This window comes from Cydia splendana, chromosome 1 (assembly GCF_910591565.1).
Source record: "Cydia splendana chromosome 1, ilCydSple1.2, whole genome shotgun sequence".
Taxonomy (NCBI): Eukaryota; Metazoa; Arthropoda; class Insecta; order Lepidoptera; family Tortricidae; genus Cydia; species Cydia splendana.
Genome location: NC_085960.1, coordinates 10,936,923 through 10,957,481, shown reverse-complemented (window position 1 = coordinate 10,957,481; position 20,559 = coordinate 10,936,923). Strand labels below are relative to the sequence as shown.

General features: G+C 36.8%; 1 protein-coding gene across 1 annotated transcript in view; it reads right to left on the bottom strand.

Annotated features, from left to right (window-relative positions):
- LOC134796405 (klarsicht protein) overlaps nt 1-20,559 on the bottom strand; it is a 338,016-nt gene that overhangs the window by 165,326 nt on the left and 152,131 nt on the right. The window contains exons 5-8 of the mRNA XM_063768608.1: nt 20,039-20,233; nt 19,667-19,765; nt 19,193-19,295; nt 17,756-17,886 (exon numbers count right to left, since the gene is read on the bottom strand). Coding sequence (XP_063624678.1) covers nt 17,756-17,886; nt 19,193-19,295; nt 19,667-19,765; nt 20,039-20,233 — 528 coding nt within the window. The remainder of the gene's footprint in view (nt 1-17,755; nt 17,887-19,192; nt 19,296-19,666; nt 19,766-20,038; nt 20,234-20,559) is intronic.

Genomic DNA, 20,559 nt, shown 5'->3' with positions numbered 1-20,559 from the left:
TATCATTCATAAGTAGTCTTTATTTTCATCTTTCTAATGTTTATTAAAAGCATTTAAAAACATTTCTGAAAGCCAGGGAATGATTTTACACGATTTTCATAATTGTACTGATATGTTAAAATCAAACTTCACCTCATAGCAACCTTTTCGTAATTAGTTTGAACATACATTTTATGTAACATTATAAAAAATACTTAAATTAATCTTATTTATACTCACATAACATTAAAACACATCAAATTTAGAAGAAAAACGAAAATACCCTGGTATTTACCCTGCTGCAGAGATAGTTGACCCCCATTCAAACAAATTTCTATGCAGGGGGTCAGTTATCACTGCAGCTGACTGTACATTCTAAGTTAGAATAATTGCAATCGTGAGAAACCATTAAAGGACGTGCTTGACAGGCCGTGCCGCAGAAGAAACAAACTCCGTGCATGATTGTTCCCATTATGGGTGACAGGTTTGATGTAAACGACAAAAACCAGATTCCTACTCCGCAATCAAGATTTCATTCTTTAATTGTACTACTACACACGGTTAGAACCAACAACTTCAAGAAGAAGTCATTGTCCTACGTTAATTGAAAATAAACAACTTCACTTATTCTATTACTTTAAAATTATGATTACAAGATATAAGTATTAGGTACATACTTATTTAGACAACGACTATAGGGGCCCACTGATTAACAGTCCGCCGGACGGTATCGGCCTGTCAGTTGTTCGGAACTGTCAAAATTTTGTTCTAACTGACAGGCTGATACCGTCCGGCGGACTGTTAATCAGTGGGCCCCTTTTGGCTAGGTCTCAGAATCCGGGGAAAAATTTATATAAACAAGAATCATCAAGAATGTTAGATTTAGGCTTACGAATTAACGCAGAATGTCTAAAATATAACTTACAAGTTACGCAATGTCTTCAACCATTAAGATAACGACAAAGATCATAATAATAAGGATAAAATTAAAAACAACAATCCAGTAGTCACGACAGACGCAAAGGTTAGAGATTAACATGAGCACTGGCTGCATAATGAAGTCTTTGGCGACGCTTATAACAATAAAACGACTAAAAGCGAGATACGGAGAAAGTATGCAGGGTCAACAGATAATGTAGAACGTAATGATATCAAGAGTGTAAGTGTAAGGACACTTGATTATTCGGAACTAATTTATAGTATCTGGGAGACCGAGCTTTACTCGGAAAACATATAAAAACTCAAAAATGCGCGTTTTTTTCAGAGATAAGACCTAACTAGATTAATTTTTCGCCCCCGAAACCCCACATATATCAAATTTTATCGAAAACGTTACAGCCGTTTCCGAGATCCCCGAAATATATAAATATATAAATAAATATGTATATATATATATACAAGGATTCCTCGTTTAAAGGTATAAGATTAATGACAACAGACTTTCAGAAATCCGATGTCGTCCAATATATGAGGGACCCAGACTTGAAGTGTACCTACTCTCTTTCTCATAGACTGAATGGGTCACAAACCTTGGACCCTGTAAGACAACCAATAATTCCATGTCATGATTTAAGTTTGACCAATGTCGAATTCTCAACGTTCCTGAATTGTTTTGGTTAATGCTAGTTCAAAAATCCGTACTCCGTTGAAATAAATATGTTTTCAGATAATTCAGCAAAACGCTTACGGTTGTAGAAATTTTACTATAGCAATCAGATTACCACTAAACGCTGAATTTGTATGAATATTTTGTTCAACCTGCTACCATTACCATAGAAATAGCCCTTTAATGACTTGGGATGAAAGTGAGATTGCATCCTCTTAAGATTGGCCCCATTGAATCTGCAGAGTTCGGTTCTGTTACAAGATGTAACATTTTAAAATTGAACATGAAAAATCCCAAATTATTAAAAGTAGCTCAGCCTGCTAGCGCGCAATTTTTCAATTTTGTACAACTCGCCATTGTAGTGTTGTAAACTTGGACGACTCGTTCACAGGGGATAGTCACCGTGCATATAATTGTTAATTTTATTATGTAGTGCAGCGGTAGGTACTCGAGTAATTATTAGATTAAAACAGTCAGTAGGCGAAGCGCGACTCGTGCCATGCGCACAGGGTCTTCAATTCATCATACACAGTTGCATTTAGTTAGTTAATGTTTTAAATAATTGGTATCTGTGTTTGACTGCATAATATTTAACAACATTGAGTTCCATATTGAAAACACAAATGGGAATAGAATCAAATCCGATTCATCGAGTGACAATTTTAAAGCAAAGAGAAGTTCAATACAAAGCAAGGGTAATTTTGCATACCTATATCAATTCATGGACAGCCTCTGATGGTTCCACTTCGAAAGTATAAGGATTTAGTGAATTTTAGTGTGTCATTTAATGCAGGTACTTACATACGTAAACGTAATAATCGAATTCCCAACAAGGGCTATGTTTCCGTTGCTTGAAAATGCCGATTTGTAATATGAGGCAACCCTGCTGCCGAATAGAACCGTCATCTCAACCAACAGTTTGTTTGACATAGGCCATCGGTTATTGATGTTTATTAACCAACGATACAAATAAAACCATTGTTCTTTAATTACAGTAATCATAATAATTACATCCATTATACAGGTAATAATATAAAATATTGAAACTGAAATTTCAATAGCTAGGTACTTGAAAATGCAATATTATGGTAATAATTACCGAGCTTATGACTTAAAATTCCCAAGGCATTTTTTAATATTTTTTAAATGTATTGAGTGATAATAATTTAACCTTAATGTTTAAAACTAAAGAGTGTACGCATTTGCTGATTTGCTTCTGTCAGATAAGCTTATTCTAACACGATCGTCAGGGTTTTACCTGTATGATAGTCAACTGGAGGACACGTAAACGCGTAAAATATAAATAGACGTTAGATTACTATCGCCACGCTATGATCTAACTTATCTCGACCAGTAGCTTTTACCTGTCTAGAATTGATACTATCGGCAATCGATGCGTGTTTACATTGCCTGTCGCCGCATTGATACATCGATAAGCAATAATCGTAAAGGTGAATTAGAAGAGGTGCGACAGGAAACATATACAATGTGGCGGATACAGAATCGGTAGGGTCCGACCTTGCTGTCAACGTGCGGCATGTTATTGTCATGGGTGTTGCTTAAAATATTGAGAGTGTAGGGTATCGAACGTGACCGATGATTAATAAACAAGCTTAAGGATATAAAAGAGAAATTCTTCTACATAGGTGCCTACTGTGTAACTGCATTTCTATTGTAGGTACCTAATTTTATTAAGTATACGTTGTTTTAAATGTACAGATGCACAAAATTATAAATGTAAATACAGAAGGGGGGATACAACAAAGTGCTAGAACTGCGACACGTCAATTGAATTATAATGCTTTAGACTAAATAGTTCCTAAATCAAAACAAGTCAAACCTTGTCCAGAGCAAAATAACACTAATCCGAACAACCATAACCCCGCCGTAGAACAAGAATTACGAGAATCAAGTAATATTTATTGCGGGCAGTGTTCAGGAAGGAGCGTAATTGTGAGGTGGTATAATGAACGGCCGGGCTCGCAGATTATGAAGAAGTATAGCATAAGACCCATTGCCAATATCTAGTATTAATGATACAAATATAGGTAGAATAGCGTTGCGAACTGCATGGGTATTTCAATGGACTTTTCACGCACATTGTTTGTTAGTAAACAACGTGTGAATATATGCAATGCCATTGCTATATTTTAACCGTGGATTGTGTGTATTTAAACTAGTAAACCCCTTTGATGTAGTAGTGAGCTAAGCTATGATATACGGACGGAATGTTTTGATATCATAAAACTACAAAGACTGAGTTAAAGGAAGATGCTTAGACCGGACAAACCATAAATTTTAGACTTGCCAAAAAACTATCTAAAGTCTTGGACCATTGGTTGAGCAACAGAAAACCATTGTATTGTGAAGTATTGTTTAGTTATGGAGAACTGCCCACCATCATACGAGCAGTAAGCGAAGGCGTCAGGTTTTATCGGTAAACACAGGCAGGGCCGGATTAACCCTAAGTCAAAGTAGGCAACTGCCTAGGGGCCCCGCCTCGGCTAAGGGGCCCCGGTGGCTCAGCGCGCACCAAATAAAATTTTGTTCCATAGGGTCAAAATTGAAAGGGGGAAGAAGACGAAAGTGTCCCTAGTTTTTCATAGGAATGCTCGACCTCAATTTACCATTGGTTTGTGTTCCACATCTTTTCTACTTCAGCTTAGCCTTTGCCCTCGCTGCGCCAACCTCGGCCTGCGGTCTCGCTTTTTAATACAATGGACATTGGTTCGTGTCTGTGCTCAACTATTTATCCTGAAGCCTGATGAAGCAAGGCTTTGACTTCGCATGAAAGCTCGCCTCACTGGCACACTTCGGACTTTTAGGCCCAGATGAAGATCGATAGGTACCCGGCCTTTTAACACGCTTTCACAATTTGCGATATTGATAGCAAAATTTTTCGCGCTCGCTGCGCTCGCGTTTATTTCTAATTCTTTAGTTGACCCTGTATCATCTACATATTAGCTTGACTGGTGAATGAATAGAGTTAGACCAAGAAAGTCTGCAATGATATTTATAGCATACGCAGTGCAAGTGTTATTTATACGTCATAATGCACACTTGCACTGCGAGTGCTATCAAAATTGTTGCAGGCTTATCTTGGTCTAACTCTAGTAATTTAAATAATTTTAACATATGGAAATTCTTTACTATTACTTATTAAGTTGATTCTAATCATGTGGCTCGGCGTTTGGTCTTATGGTCGGACAATCGCTGTTCAGCCTCGCAAAATATTAACTATTGAGAAAATCAACTACTCGAAGGTTAGCTGGAAGAGATCCCTTACAGGGATAAGTTTGCCTTTGTACCTTTATTTCTGTAAATATTATGTAAACCTGTGGTGTGTACAATAAAGTGATTACTAATACTACTACTACTATCAACTTTGCGGCACTAGTTGAGCTTAAAATTTGCCATTAGAGGTAGATAGGAAAGTGACGCTGAAGCTCACATCTTTGGTATTCTACTGGGAATTGGCCTTAAGCCTAAATGGTTCTCCCCACACTTGACGCGATGGAATCGGCAAAAACCAATAGAATAAAGCTTTATGTACATGCAATAAGAGCGAAAAAGACATCGTTCGATTCGGATCGGCTGGACCGCTGGGCCAACGCCTAAAGATTTAAATTAAAAACGCAAACTTATTTCCCTATACTGAATATGCTGTGTGCAGAATTGACTGTAGGGGGCCCCGAGCCTCGCACTGCCTAGGGGCCCCGACATGCTTAATCCGGCCCTGAACACAGGGCCTGTGTGGACTAATAGTTATTTGTACAACAAGAGATCAAAGTTTGATATTTCTTCGAGTGCTTATTTTGAGTCCCGTGCAAGCGAAAGATTCTATAATAGATTCACGAGCGTAGCGAGTGAATCTAATTTAGAATCTTGAGCGTAGTAAGGGATTCAAAAGCGCACGAGATGTAAATAACTTTGATCTCGTGTAGTACACAAAATGTTTCACCCTAAGCAGTGAGAACATACCTAGAGGGACAGAGATAATAGAACCCAAGTATATCGAACTTGTATTAGACCCCGCATGTTGAAATGACTATAAAGGTCACTTGAATGTCATTTTGTCTCACTCAGTGAGCAAAATCGCATTTTGCTCACTGAGTGAGACACAATCAGTGAGCAAAATGCGATTTTGCTCACTGAGTGAGACAAAATGACTCAGTGAGCAAAATCGCATTTTGCTCACTGTTTTTAAGAAGCAAAGTACCCTTGTTCGAGCTGCTGAGGTGAAAATGTTGTTATCAATCCAATCCACGCGCGTGTTTCGTCGGACCGGTGTTTCTCGATGCTTTCTCCAAAGTAATAATTATAGTTTTTACTTTCAAAATTGATAAGAGAAGCAAAGGTTCTTATTTTCTGTTATCGAAAAATAAGTATTTGAATTTAAGATGTATACTAACAAAAGATGATTCATTTGTCTTCGGGAAAAAATACATAACTTGAGATATAAAAAAGAAAGTAATACACATGAACCTGATTAAATATTGATATTTTGTTCCTAAACAAACATACATTGTAATAATTATGATTTCAGTGCAACCCTTAAAATGTTATTAATTTATTAAACTTAACAGGCCTTTCTAGCACGTGGGCTAATTACATAAGTGGTGAGTTATGGTCCGGCTAATGCAGATCTAGATAAGTTGCGCTGAAGCCAGGATTTATGCGGCAGGTGATAACCGCACCAATATTAATAATGTTACTAATAATAGTGAGTAATGGGTGCGCGCACGATTATCCGCGCGCGCACCACAACGAGGTTATCGCCATTTGTTTTGCAGTAAAACCGTGGCAAAACAACGGCTGTCATACCTGTCATTAATTTAGATATGAGATCAAAAATAAGCACCTAATAATAACCTAATATACTATTTAAAATTGGATTTGGTATTAACTAGATATTGTAGCCAACGGCGACTGCCTTACTAAGATTATGGTGATGTGCCACCTACTGGCTTGCATTTTATATACTTAAATAAAACTTGTAACCTGGAATTTCTATTTGCTTCTTATTTTATCAACCATAATATAGAATACAAGCTAATTTGGTAAAAGTTAAATTGGTTTTTACTTAACTGTAGATAAAGTATTAACAAGACGTTAAACCCTATAAAGACAAATATTACCCTCAAATCCTTTAACGATGAGAAAGTCGATAATCATTTAATCGTATATCACCGAAATGCATTACTAATTGCAATGACCAATTTAAAGCGATAACGATTACGTTGACTCCATTTTAAATCTTCCACAAAAGGACGCCGTCCAGATAGTCTTTTTAACAAAATAATATAAACTCGATCTTAGTTCCTGAGCATAGGTAATAATTTAGTTTAGCAAAGGAATTGCAATGAAATTGGCAAAATCGTTCAACACCATAAGACGTGAAAAGGTGTTATTCCGCGAGTAACATTACTTTCACGGATTAAAGATAAAGCCGTTAATTAAGTTACAGAAATGTCCAGTTGAAAAGACATCTTAGCTGCAGTCAGCTGCGAACGGTTTAATCGAGATCGAAAAAGCGAAGGAATTTTACAAAATGTTTAGTTTGCGAAACTAAGTGTTCATTGATAACGCTATTATTATTAGGATGATTGGGTCGATGGTTCGCGAATCGATGAGTTTTACCTACAGAAGTGTTTACCTAAACTTATAAAATTTAAAAGCTGCGCAATTTATACTTAGGATAAATTGAAAATAGGATAAAGATCGAAATAAAAAGACAAATGTAATTTTTTATAATACATTGAGCACAATATTTCAATTTGTTAAACAATAAACATACTTACTCCGAGGAACCTAGTTTATGGTTCAAAGAATGAGTTACATTCTGAATATAGTAAAAACACATACGAGTTCACACACACAGTAGGTACTGATACTTTCATTAATCTAAGGAGATTAATGCATTATTTTATTATCAATGAAAAATTAAATTATACTTACTTGTGTCCAAAGTATAGGTTAATTAATTTTAAAATGAATGGTCTTGAAGGGGGTCTTGAAGGGGCACGCAATATTAATTATTTATTAATTATTCCTTCGAGATTTTCCTTTAGAAATTTGACTATCTCGTTGTAACCTTTACCTGGTAGTAACGAGCTTTTCCATGTTTATAATTATTTCTCCCATGGCTAAATTATCGCGCGTGTGGTCTCATCTCCGCGCCGGGGTCAGGCAGGCTATACGCTACCCGTCATGGGCTTTTCAGCGGTAAGCATTACAACTTTCTCAGCTACGGTCATCTGAAGATGACCGATCAGCGGGACGAGATGGTTACAATTTAATACGGGGATTACAAACGTGCCTTCGTGTTTTACTTTAAGCTATGATTACTGTATTATTGTCGGAACTTATCTTTGGATGTTCATGAAACAGGCCATATTAGAATTTGTAATTGGTCACTTGGTGTCGATACTATCGATGTCGTTGTCGAGATAAAGTCTGACCAGTAATAATATATGATCACGCGCCATGTTGCGGAATTTCGCTGGAACTAATTTTTTAATACCTACTATACTGAACCATATATAGGGTGACCCTATACATGAGAATTATAACAGTCCCTCTCGACAATGATCATATATTACTGTTCAGTATACTATACATACTTTAATCATTAGAATGCTACCCGTCAAATTTATTCTTGTACCCTCAACCCTCATTCATGGAAAAAAATATGTTAAAATGACTAATATAAAAGCGTTATAATTCTCATGTATAGGGTGACCCTATACATGAGAATTATAACAGTCCCTCTCGACAATGATCATATATTACTGTTCAGTATACTATACATACCTTAATCATTAGAATGCTACCCGTCAAAGTTATTCTTGTACCCTCAACCCTCATTCATGGAAAAAATATGTTAAAATGACTAATATAAAAGCGTATAGATAATCTTATAATGTATCTGCTCTCAAGTGACATGATTGCTGTAGGTAAAAGGTATCACACGTTTGAATTTAATGGTACCATTTGCGCTCTTGTCGTGAGTTTCGTAATAGCCTGTTACTACACTTTAGCATTGTGTATCAGCATGCCCAATTGTGATGAAAACGACGCGGATATACCAGACTACATACCGTAAATAAGGTAACTACATCAAGTACGTCGTATAAGCTTTATACTGTAATTAGTGGAATTAATTAAGTTAGGGATGCAGGCTTTTCAACTAGACTCCTAAAATGTGGACGATAGGAAGGGCTATATACACTACAGATAGCTCAACTTACCATTGCCGTTATTAATATGAGCATTTTATTGCGCGGAGTCGGTTTAATAGACTGGGAAGAAGACTAGTGGGGACCATGGTCTAATAAAACATGGTCTTCTATTCCCAGAGTGACAGGCCCGTGTCACTCTGTACGTCACAATAACATTGCCACTTTATTTCAACATAACATGTTACATGGGTACATTATAGCTATGGTTAATAAGTTAAAATATTTCTTTATAATTTTATAATTTTCATTTATAATGTATTTTATCTTAAATTTTACAATAACACGTCATTTTTAATTATTCGTTAGCAATATCTTCCGATTCACGAAAGAAATTTCAGACGTTCGGGTAATTCTGTTTACATTACTGGCAACACAGGATAGCGCTGTCACATTTGACAATTCGGATCTAGATAACTTCATGCCCTGACCGTCATCCTTGTCGAACGCGTGTTAATTGTTATTTCCTTCTCGCTCAGTGTCAGCAGTCGCAGTGTTTTCCAAACTTTTCACGTCGTAAGCTTGGTAATTAATGTGTAACTGTGAATTAGTTTTTTAAACGTTTGTCTTGTATAGATAAATAAAGTTTAATTTAATACATTAGATTTGTTTTATTTTACTATGTTTCTACATGAATAACTTAAAATAAATGCCGTTAAAATAATTTTCACCGTTGGTTAAAATTATCCCACATTTTAAAGTTTGAGAACCTGTAAACAGCATGATGACGTAGGCCCGTGTCAGTTAGGTCATACGCGAATCTCGGAATAGAGTACCAGGCGGAGTATATTATTATACCATGGTGGGGACCATACGAAAACCTTTGGCGAAGGCATGATCGCATACGATGTTGCTATATTATCTCCAACCTATCAGGCGGCCATTGCGACACCAGCGCAGCGTACATTCGACACGACATAATATAGGTACATATAATTGTCAAATATAGCTGAGTGCAGCCCTGGTTGCAAGAATGTAGGTATGTCTGGTACATTAAAAAGATGCATCGACTGCATCGCCAGTGGCGAGCATTGTCGGGATCGCTGCGTTATCGGCGGCCTCCGCTGCGTGGAGCCACTTTCGCGGCTTTCTAAATGCGAAGATTAGTACGCGGCTATCTCCGCGCGCGCCTGCTAATAGCCCGATTCAATATGGGGATTAAGGGGGTTCAATTGGGAAAGGGAGGGATCGAAATTGCTGATATTAATTATTACTGCAGATTTCATCGGCCGTCGGAATTTCTATCGAAATAGAGAATAAACCTTTTGAAAGTTTAACATAAATGATTGGATTAATAAGTATTGTCGAGTTCAACATCGCGTGGTTTACTAAAATCAATTAATGTGATATTACCAATCGAATTTAATAACTCTTTTTGCCTGAAATCGCATGTTGTTGCCCATAAAATAACACAGTCAATATTGTTTTTAAATTTCAGTAAAATATAAGCAAATTTTGTTTTATACAGTTGATTCCTAACTATCCAATCTTCCTGCATGTAGTCTTAAGTTAAATTATTTATATTTATTTTTTTATATTTTTATTCAGCCTACAAATCTTACAATGTATTATGCCTATTGGGTAGTCAAGTAGTAGTACATATTCGAAGTGGCAGTGAGAGTTCGATTGTTACCTTTCTAAGTTCCGAACACGCGGTCGCAAGGTCGTGCTCGGTCGTCGACTCACGCGCAACGACGCATTGTTTACTTTAAATAAACTGCCCCCTGCCGCACGACTGGATTATATATGACCAGCGTCTACAAACAAACCTGAAATATTGGATTTGACATTTTGTACGTGACTTTAAACCTAAATTTAAAGTACGTAGAACTAGCGAGGCGTCCGTGGAACTTGATTTACCTAACTTTATTCTGTACGTTTTTTGACGACAAAGTGATAAGTCGTAGCTCCAGCCTGCTTGGGAATAAGTTTAAGAGCACTCTTCTAAACCTAGGTATTGACTTTGTTATTATTTGCTGTCTTGGTTTACTAAATTACTAATTCAATCATTCTTGATTGAAACCATAAGTACTATTTTTCTGGTTAATCGTAAATATTTATTACCGCTATTTTCTTGCCGCCTCTGTACCTATTCGTAAATATACTTATAACGATTGACACAAGCGTACGACACGTCTATTAAATAATTCAGATAAGAAATGTTCAGGCATTGCAATAAATTACTCGATAGCGTGTCAACCCTAGCGGCGTGTTGAGTGCTTGAAATGTCGCGGGCAATTTGACGTCCCAGCTGGAAACTATTACGAAAGCCTCATAGGGTTATCACTTATCACGCTGGCGTACCTAGTTAAAATTCTTGCAAAAAAATTACTAGGGAGATTCACACGTGAATAGAAGATTAAGCTTTCCATAAGAGTATAACCACTAAAACGCTGATAATTTTATGTTAACAGTTAAATAAAGGACTTTAGTTTCTACATTTATAGCTTCAGCAGAAATGCCGTTAAAGACATTTTTAAAATCTACTTATCTGCTTCTAAAAAATCCTATTGGCAACCCTGTCCAGTGGTAACAAACCAATGCGGTAGCCAATGAATTCCTCGGCCACCAGGGGGCGATGGTATCGCCGTCGCAAGAATTATTGACCGCGGGTTGACCACACCTGGCTCGAGGCGTGCCTTCGATTGTGCGCTTGTGTTTCGTTGTGATGGTGTTCGAGCTACGAGGCATTCATTTCATTGCCTGTTAAGAAGTTTTCTTCTTCCTCCTTTTTCTTAGTTGAAACGTACGCGGCCCGTGTAAATGAGACATGGAGAAAGCAAAGCCATTTTGTACCGCCATACTTATTTTATGAAAATCAGATTTAAGTTACGTGAAAGTGAACTTAGAAACGTTAATAATGTTAATATTGCAATAGGATTTCGTCACTGCTCCTTTCAAACACTCACGGACGCAACGTTTTCACGAAAGTTTAGATCAGTTAGAGATTTTCGCAACTCCAAACGTGTCGGTACTACAGAAGATTTGATACACATCAGCGTTCATAAGTTAGTGATACGTGACATGGCGCCTGACAGACGGCAGAGAAAGCGGACACTCATAAAGGTAAAGGGAAATTTGCGGAACACGTAAATGACTATTTTTGTAAATTACTTTGGTCTTTTTCCCGTTTTGAACAAAACAATCACACGCAGCAAAATGGTTACGGTTGATGATTCAAAGATTATGACCGGTCACTTTCTTTTGGTCGATTAACGTATATTATTCTTTGCGTTAGATTTTGAAAGCGTCTACAAATACGTGTTACTGACATTGACATGAGGATATTTAAATTTGCAGCTACTTTAAATATATTAAGAACGGGTCACTCACATATTTTATGTCGTATTTTAAGGGTTTTCGACTTAACGTGAGTGACCCGTTCTTAATATATTTAATATGTCTGTGTCATACGGAAGTTTTGTTATTAAAATTGCAGCTACTTTGTTCACGAGTAAAACGATAACTTAATATTTAATATAGACATGTGATACGACGACGTTAAACCACACTATCGTGGCCGAATAGGGCTAGAAGTAAATAGCTATCGCGTCCCCTGACACGAACGTAAACTAATCTATTTTTTATCAATCATGGCAATCGCGTACCCCCCGGCTCGAAAGCTACCACCGTATCGACACTCGATCTTATCGCCACATTGTGCAAAAACTGTCGCCCATCGTACGACCTGTCACTGTACTGACAGAGATTATCTGCGGAACAAATGAACCGTTTATGAGTAGTTACGACATTTTTTGTTAATTAATTCCACCTTTGTAAGTTTTACGTAACTGTAGGACAAGTTGGCATTATATTTATAGACTATAGCGGATCGTCTGTCAATCAAGTGGTGTAATAGTAAAAGAGTAGCAAAGTGATAAGTGCATCTTTCATAATAACAAATTTAACTTTGTTATGGAGCTCGTTACACCGTGACTAGAACGAATTCCGAAAAAGTTTACTTAAATAGGTACAACGTAGAGTCCGTGGAAGTTAAACTTGCACCGAATTTGCAGCAACAAACTGTGGCAGTGCCACTATAATCATCATATTTTCATAGGAGTTTGACGTATATGGTGGCACTTCCACTCCACACTCTGTCCCTTGCCAAGTCAGTGCAGACAACTTGGTCTAATTTTACCATTTTTGGGATAATTTATAGTCGTTAATACTTCTTAATCTCTCAAATCAACACCGCCGCGTATGTGAATGACTTAATTTATTTATGTACTTCGATCGAAAAGACGGAACCTATCATAACAAGTTTGTCATTAATCATTCATAAACCTAAAACGGTATTACGTAATTAACTAGATAATACAGGTACGTAAGAATAAACAAGACGTACATTTACTGTTGCACAGTCTTACTTTGAACAACATATTAGTAACGCAAAGTACTAATTTTAAGGTAGTATTTTGAATGCAATTATTGACCACGTTGCAACGCTTTAAGTATTGGTGCAGTTGACAGTCGATGACAAGTTTTTGTGTTGCCCCGTTGACGTAACAAGCCGTCAGCACAAAAAAAGGCTAGTGTTACGATCAAGAGCAACAAAGTGGATCAGGTACTTGAATTAAGTCAGTTTATTAACTTGTAGCAAGGGAACCTGATCGCTGACTGATTGATTGGAGGTGATACTCGGAACGTAGGTAAGAGAGAAGTTAGAAGAAATCGCCAAGAATCTTTATAATGGAATTATACCTAAATAAATACAATTATTAACAACAAGAAAGCGTGATCAAGATTTAATTAACAAAATTGATTACTTTCGTTTTTGCATTCAACCGCCTTCAAATTAAGTGTCAATGTTTAAAAACGACTTTCTTTAGGTATTTACATACAAACAGGCTACAATTTGCGCATAACATCTCTTGTTTATTTGTCTTCTTGAGCACAAAGGACGATTATGCGCAGATTTTATCGCGGAAACATGCTGAACTAAAATATAACTACTAAGATTTGTGACCCATACATAGCATGCCTGTTAAAATTACGAGCGAAAACTGCTTTACAGTAAAACTAAGCAAATTATTTTTCATCACACTTATCAAGTCTAAAAGGTTTTCTTAGCCACCACCTGGTTACCTAAGAAACTACATATATTGTAGTAACATATTATTTTTCCGTAACTTTAAACAATAAATTCGAATTTTATTACGTAGGTACCTACTACTTCTGTAGCTATTTCAAATTCCACATTACACTACTTTCAATCGTGGTGGTTAAAATAAGACCGTGTCATTAATATAATAACCCTCTGTTTTGCTACTTAAGATTTCTCCTGACTCCCGTTATTTTATTTTTACCATATAGCTTTTATTGCACAGTGTACAATCAAAATAATTTATTAACTATATATACATAGGTATATATATAGGTAGTTATTATTTCGACATTATAGCAGCCGTCAAAGCCCTACTAAGACCAATAATAAGCAGCAAAGCAGCAGCAATTGATTCATTCGTCTGGTATTTATTTGTATGCATTTATCGTCGGTAAAGTTTGTCCAGTGTATCACTAGCTCAGAGCGCGTTTGACTCGCCGACTATTCATAGAGACCGAAATGCCAGGCGCTGATCTTTTGCATAAAAATAAACGTGTCTCATTCAATGGTATTAAAGAACTATATTTTCCGTTTTAATTTTTCGGGAACATTTATCACAAAACGTATATCACACGTAACAGACAAATGGCACCAAAATTTTCACTAGACCTAGAAGATACATAATATCTAGAGTCTTTGACAAGGCAAGCCATTAGAAAATGTGTATATGTTCCAATTCTCAAATAAATCACATTCACAAGTATCGCCCATTTAATTAAGGAACGAGGTTAAACTATAATCAACAGCACTGCACACCATAACCGTGGCAGGATCGGCCACACCGGACGCATTAAAACCTACAGATTCATAATTAAAAACTGGTCAAGAGCGAGTCGACGGAGGGGCTGAAGGGTTAAATACTTTTATAAATACATACGAGACACGGTAAGGTAAGTTCATGCAGTTATAATGCGCGTCAACAATTCATTAAAGTTAAAATTGAATACCTACTTACAAAATTATTAAGCACTAAGAACCATATAAACAGACTAGTGTAGTTATAAACTGTGTCTATTTACCTATTTACTACCTACTGGCCCCTAAAATGCAATTTTGGTACTACATAATAATTAAAAACCCATTACAAATATTTTTGTAAGCCAGCTTACATAATAAAATGAAGACATAAACTGTTTCATTGCGAACGTTATGAAGTTTAAATAATTATTGAGGCCTTAAATTACATCCGAATATGGACTTTAGCTCGTAAAAACGCGTGAAAAGTAATTAAGACACATGTTATAACGTCTGTCTTGGAAGTTTTCTTCATAAGGAAGTCGCGGAAAGGAAACGAAGTCGATTTACTTCACTTTGATGTAACACGACGAAATATTTTTCATTCTACGCCTACATTATGTTTGGTTTTAAAAGGTGTAGAGTTCATAGGAGATACGGTACATTAGACAAAAATATGTCTAGATAAAATGGTTTTTAGTGCGTTGTTATTGTTACTCGCATAGTCTTAAAAATAGTTATTCGTTCAATCTATCGAAATTGTAATTGAATTTACATTTTACAGTTTTTTTACAATTAGGTACCTTATCTTACAAAAGCTTTCTATGAAGCAACAAATCAGGAAAATAAATAACCATAACCAACTAAGATCACGATTATTCACGATCAATAACTCCAAACAGATCGCCCGTCAAATCGGGGAGGTTAATTCTGACGTCGTGCGACTCGCCCGGAAAACTGCACAAAATGGACACCTCGCATTAGTCAATCAAATGTAACTCAAAACACTACCATGCGGCGCTCGCACTTCACCATTTTCAACTTTAACCCAATCAGATAAAGTTCATATAAAGTATGGTTTTAAACCGTTGGTTGGGGGCCGATTTGTGCAATTCTAGACATCGATCGTCTGCGATAGACGATCTTTATGAAAGTGTCCTATTGGCTTATTGTTATTTATTGCTTTATAATGCGCTTCGAGTAAATTTTGAGATCATGGATCGTAAAATACATTGGAGAAATTCGATTAAATCGGGATATTGTATACCACCGCTTAATTAACGATTAACTTATTATTGTGGAAACACGACCGCTAATAATAACTGTAAAACTTGGAATACTATTTAGAACGTGTCAAACTAGTTACTAGTTTCATATGTTTTAAAAAGTTAAAGTAACTAACTAGCGGGTATGAACTGTGAATGCACTATGGAATGTTAAAAATTATGTTTAGGAACTGTTTTCAATGGAATTAGACCTTCTGCAGATAATCTTGGGCTGGGCATTTTACCTGCCTTTAAGTTCCTAGTGTAGGTTTACATTACTACGTTGGGATTGTGATGTAAGATTTTGTAGATTTGCCGACCGAATGTTTTTTGGGTTAGCCTAGTAGTAGACGTATTTCGGCTGATATGGTGATGTATTGATGATGATCCAATTTTATACCCAAAGCGGATGACTACTCTTCGAAACTCTGCTATCTGTCAGTTTCTGTCAATCTAATATAGTTTCTATATGTTTTTAATAACACGCATTGATGTTTTAAAGCGTGCACAAAGTTGGTAGCTAATGGTCCGTGAGTCAGGCAGGCAAGTCGGAAAGGCAGGACGTATGACCTTTTTACTTATGGGCGAAGCTACATGTGATACTTATATCTACGCTTGGAATCGGCGCCACAGGGAACAACATTTCAGAATGGAGACTTGAAATTCATTTGCAAGACTTAAATTAACACTGTTAGATAACTTTCAGTATTTTATATTATTTAACTTGAGCTTAAATTCAGCTTTTCAAGCAAAAAGTGTGGTTTGAAAACCCCGTTCCACCTATTTGTGCAAAACCTAGCACCTCATTAAAAGGTCTTTGCAGTATTTTCCATACACGCTTCAATTCGAAAAAGAAAACAACATTGCCTCACACCAGAATCACAATAGGGCATAATAGACCAACAAAATGAGCGTTGATCTAGTTTTATATTTTAAGAAATATTTAATGAGATTAAAATTTACAACTTGGAGCTTTATACATAAGGCAAAAAGGTTCCGTTTGCAAGCATTAAATTAAGCAAGATACGACATTGAGAAAGAAATCTGTAGAACTTTCCACACTGCATCCCTCAATACTATGTGACAGTGAGAGCGCATTGTCCCCCTACAAAGTACAAAGCGCTCTCACTCACGAAACGTCAACCCTAATTAAGGGCATCGCTCCATCGCGCGTGATTTACGAGGGCCATTAGGCCGGCCGGCGCGCGGCACGATCCCGGCCCGCAATGGATAACGTGTAAGCGAGCCGATACAAATTCGGTGAGTGTTGTAATTTATTAGTAAATAAGTAATTTGGCTTAAACCAATGTGTCTAGACCAATTTACAGCTGTAAAATCTCTTAGTTAAATTCATAGATGTATTTAGAGAGAAAGCAGCTTACATGGAAATCTAATACCAGTACCTACCACCGTAGCCACCAATTATTGCTAAAATTCATATTATAAGTAATTCTAATTACTTCTTTAGTCACAGTAGGGATGTGATGACTATTTTATTATTTAATAAATACTCCACGAAACACTTGAATAGTAAAAAAGTCTCATAAAAGTGGTTGACAGATTTGATTTGTTGATAAAATCAATTTTTTGTAAGCTTATCAATTTAATTGTAAGAGAATGAATTACGACGTTTTACTGTAGGTATAATAAAATTTAGCCAAATTAAGAAAAAAAAGTCATTAAAGTGTCATTCTATGGAACTTGCTAACTATGTAAACAAACCGACATATAGAAATCATCATTCAGTGACAATTTCAATATGGCGGTTTGTTTACATAGCAAGTTATGGAACAAAGACACTATAAAAACTCTGAAAGTTTCTTACCTCATGCTCCCTCAGCTTTCTCAGTAGCTCATGGTAGGGCGCGGCGCGTGCCGCGGCGAGCGACGGCGGCGGCAGGCGGCCCTCCATGCCGTGCAGCCAGCGCCGCAGGCAGCGGAGCTCGTGCGACGTGTCTGAAAATATTGCTTTATTATAGCAATTGTGAAATTCAAAATAGGTACTATGAAACCATTACAGGTAATGAAAAATTATATATCCCGAAAATATTAGGTAGGTGACGCATGAAACTTTTTAATTACTTAACCTTTTTTTTATTTATTTACATATTATATTAAAGGTACTGATACTATTTGTAAGCGGGGCATTGCCCGCGTGTTAATTGGTCAGTTTCAATTTACCCTCCCCTCCCCCAGGTCCAGGGTTTACTTAAGGTTTCCACATGCCAAATTATATCAATCTCTGTTCAGTAGTTTAGCCGTGCAAAGGTAACAGACAGTCGTGTTTACCTTCACATTTATATGTATTTGCATGGAATTGTATCATCAAAAAGTCAGGATGCAAGGAGCGTTTATAGTGCCATCTAGTAAGTAAGTAACGATATAACTTTCTAGTCTTAACAACGCCATCTAGCGTCAGGTAGCAAGACTACAGTAACAGTGCCATCTAGTGTTGAATAGGCAGACATTGTTAGAGCGCCATCTATTAGAAGGCGATATTATCATCACCTTAGCAGAGCGCGCTAGTTTAACGGCGCCATATACTCACTCTTGCGAAATTTAGGTCATTACCTATGAAATTGGCGTTTTGTTCGGAGAATTTCAACGAAACACGAATTTCCATACAATTAATTTTGCGGATATTTTTTTGATGGCTAATTCAAACCAAACAAAATTTTTCCAGTAATTTTTGACACCTTTAAGGTATGTTTTCAATATCTCCATTTCTTGAAAATTGGTACCATTAGAAAAATATAAGTAATTTTAATACTCGAACCGACAGCACATGAAAAGACCTATTTTCAAGGCTTAATTCTGAACACTTAACAATAAAAAATAACAATTAATTGCTGTCAAGCAGTTTGGCGAAATCATATTGTAGTTTTATTGTAATTGTGTATGTACTTTTGTAAAAAAAAAAAAACTAGGATCAGACTTATATCTATGAACAAAAACGCCAATTTCATAAGTAAGGACCTAATACTAGCCTAACCATAAAGCGCGATACGTCAAAGTAATATTCAACTTGTCTAAAGGATGGCGCTAATCCATATAATATAGATGGTCAAGCAAATCTTGTCAGTAGAAAAAGGCGCGAAATTCAAATTTTCTATGAGACGATATCCCTTCGCGCCTACATTTTTCAAACTTGCCGCCTTTTTCTACTGACAAGAACTGCTTGACCAACTATATATCATACATCAAGTTTCGTAATCGGTCGGATAGATGTCGCTATACGTTTGAAATAACCGTGAATACTAACCGACGGTGTCAGTGCCTTCTCCGTCGCGTGGAGGCTGTTCGGGGCTCAGCAGCAGACGCAGGCCTTCCCATTTCGCGTTCAAATGGTCCACGCGCCAAGTCACCTGAAATGATAAATTGAAAACCTTGTTTTATCTCTTGCCCCACTTGTAGAATTTGTGTACAGAACTGATAAGGGATTTCAGCATAGTCAACTCCATTTTTAAATTATTTGTTAAATGGAATTTGAATGCTTCCATTCAAATTCGATATTTTAACTCTTCAGTTAGATTAATTATTAGCAAGAAGTTCTTGCAATTTATAACTTTGGACAAATGAAATTATTTTATTAAATATTTTGATTTGTGTTTTTTGAAGTATTCACATTACTAATTGGGGGAGGCCTTTGCCCAGCAGTGGGACACGACAGGCTCCAAATAATAATAATAATAATGATTTGTGTAATCTGACTTGAGTATTTAATATTAATATTTACCTCTGCGCTAGCCTCTGGAATGCGTTCCAGAATGGCACTCGCCTGCTCGATGAACTTAGCTCGGCGCGGCTCCACCGACGCCAGTTCGGCCATACGGCTCTGGTGACATAAAACAATGGACGAATTAGACATCTCTATTTTAAAGATTTGCTTGTCTTATTCAAACTAAATCTAAATCTTATTCGTGTTGAAAATTGTAGAGATACAAAAAAATAATTTTGAAACAACAAGGCAACCAACCGCACTAACCTAGTAATAAGGTACCTTTTAGATTAAGCCCCAAGAAAATCTAGTCTGCTTGCGAAGCGGTAGCTGCCAGCTGACAATTTCTATAAGCAGCTGACTGGGCGCCAACTGCCGGTTGTCTCTTACCGTTCTTAACTTCCTGCTGCTCAGGTTCTCGGGACTAGAATAGATCTCCTCCTGTACTTGCGACAGCCACTGGCACAGCTCCCCGAACTCGGCCACGAGCTGGCTGAGCGACCACTGCCGGTTGAAGCCGGCGGCCGGGTTGAGCCGCGGCAGCAAAGCGGCCGACTTGCTCGATAGCAACTCGCCGTTTGCTTCCTGGAAAAACGAAACCAAATACATATGTTATAATATATATTCAATTCAAACATAGTATTCAATTCAATGGAAATACAATAATGTTTTGTTCCGACTCCGACTTAGCACTCTTGTTTGGCTGCGCCTCATTTCATTGCAAATTGGAGGAAGACATAAGGCCTTATATAACAAACGAAATATGGCCGTACATCGTACATAATGGTAACTTCAAAATGTTTTCTTGATCTTTCAGACATTAGGGCGATTTTTGGACAAAACTGCATCACAATCACTGCGATATAAAATATAAATGCTCCTTGTTTATTGAACAATCCCACAGCTGGTCA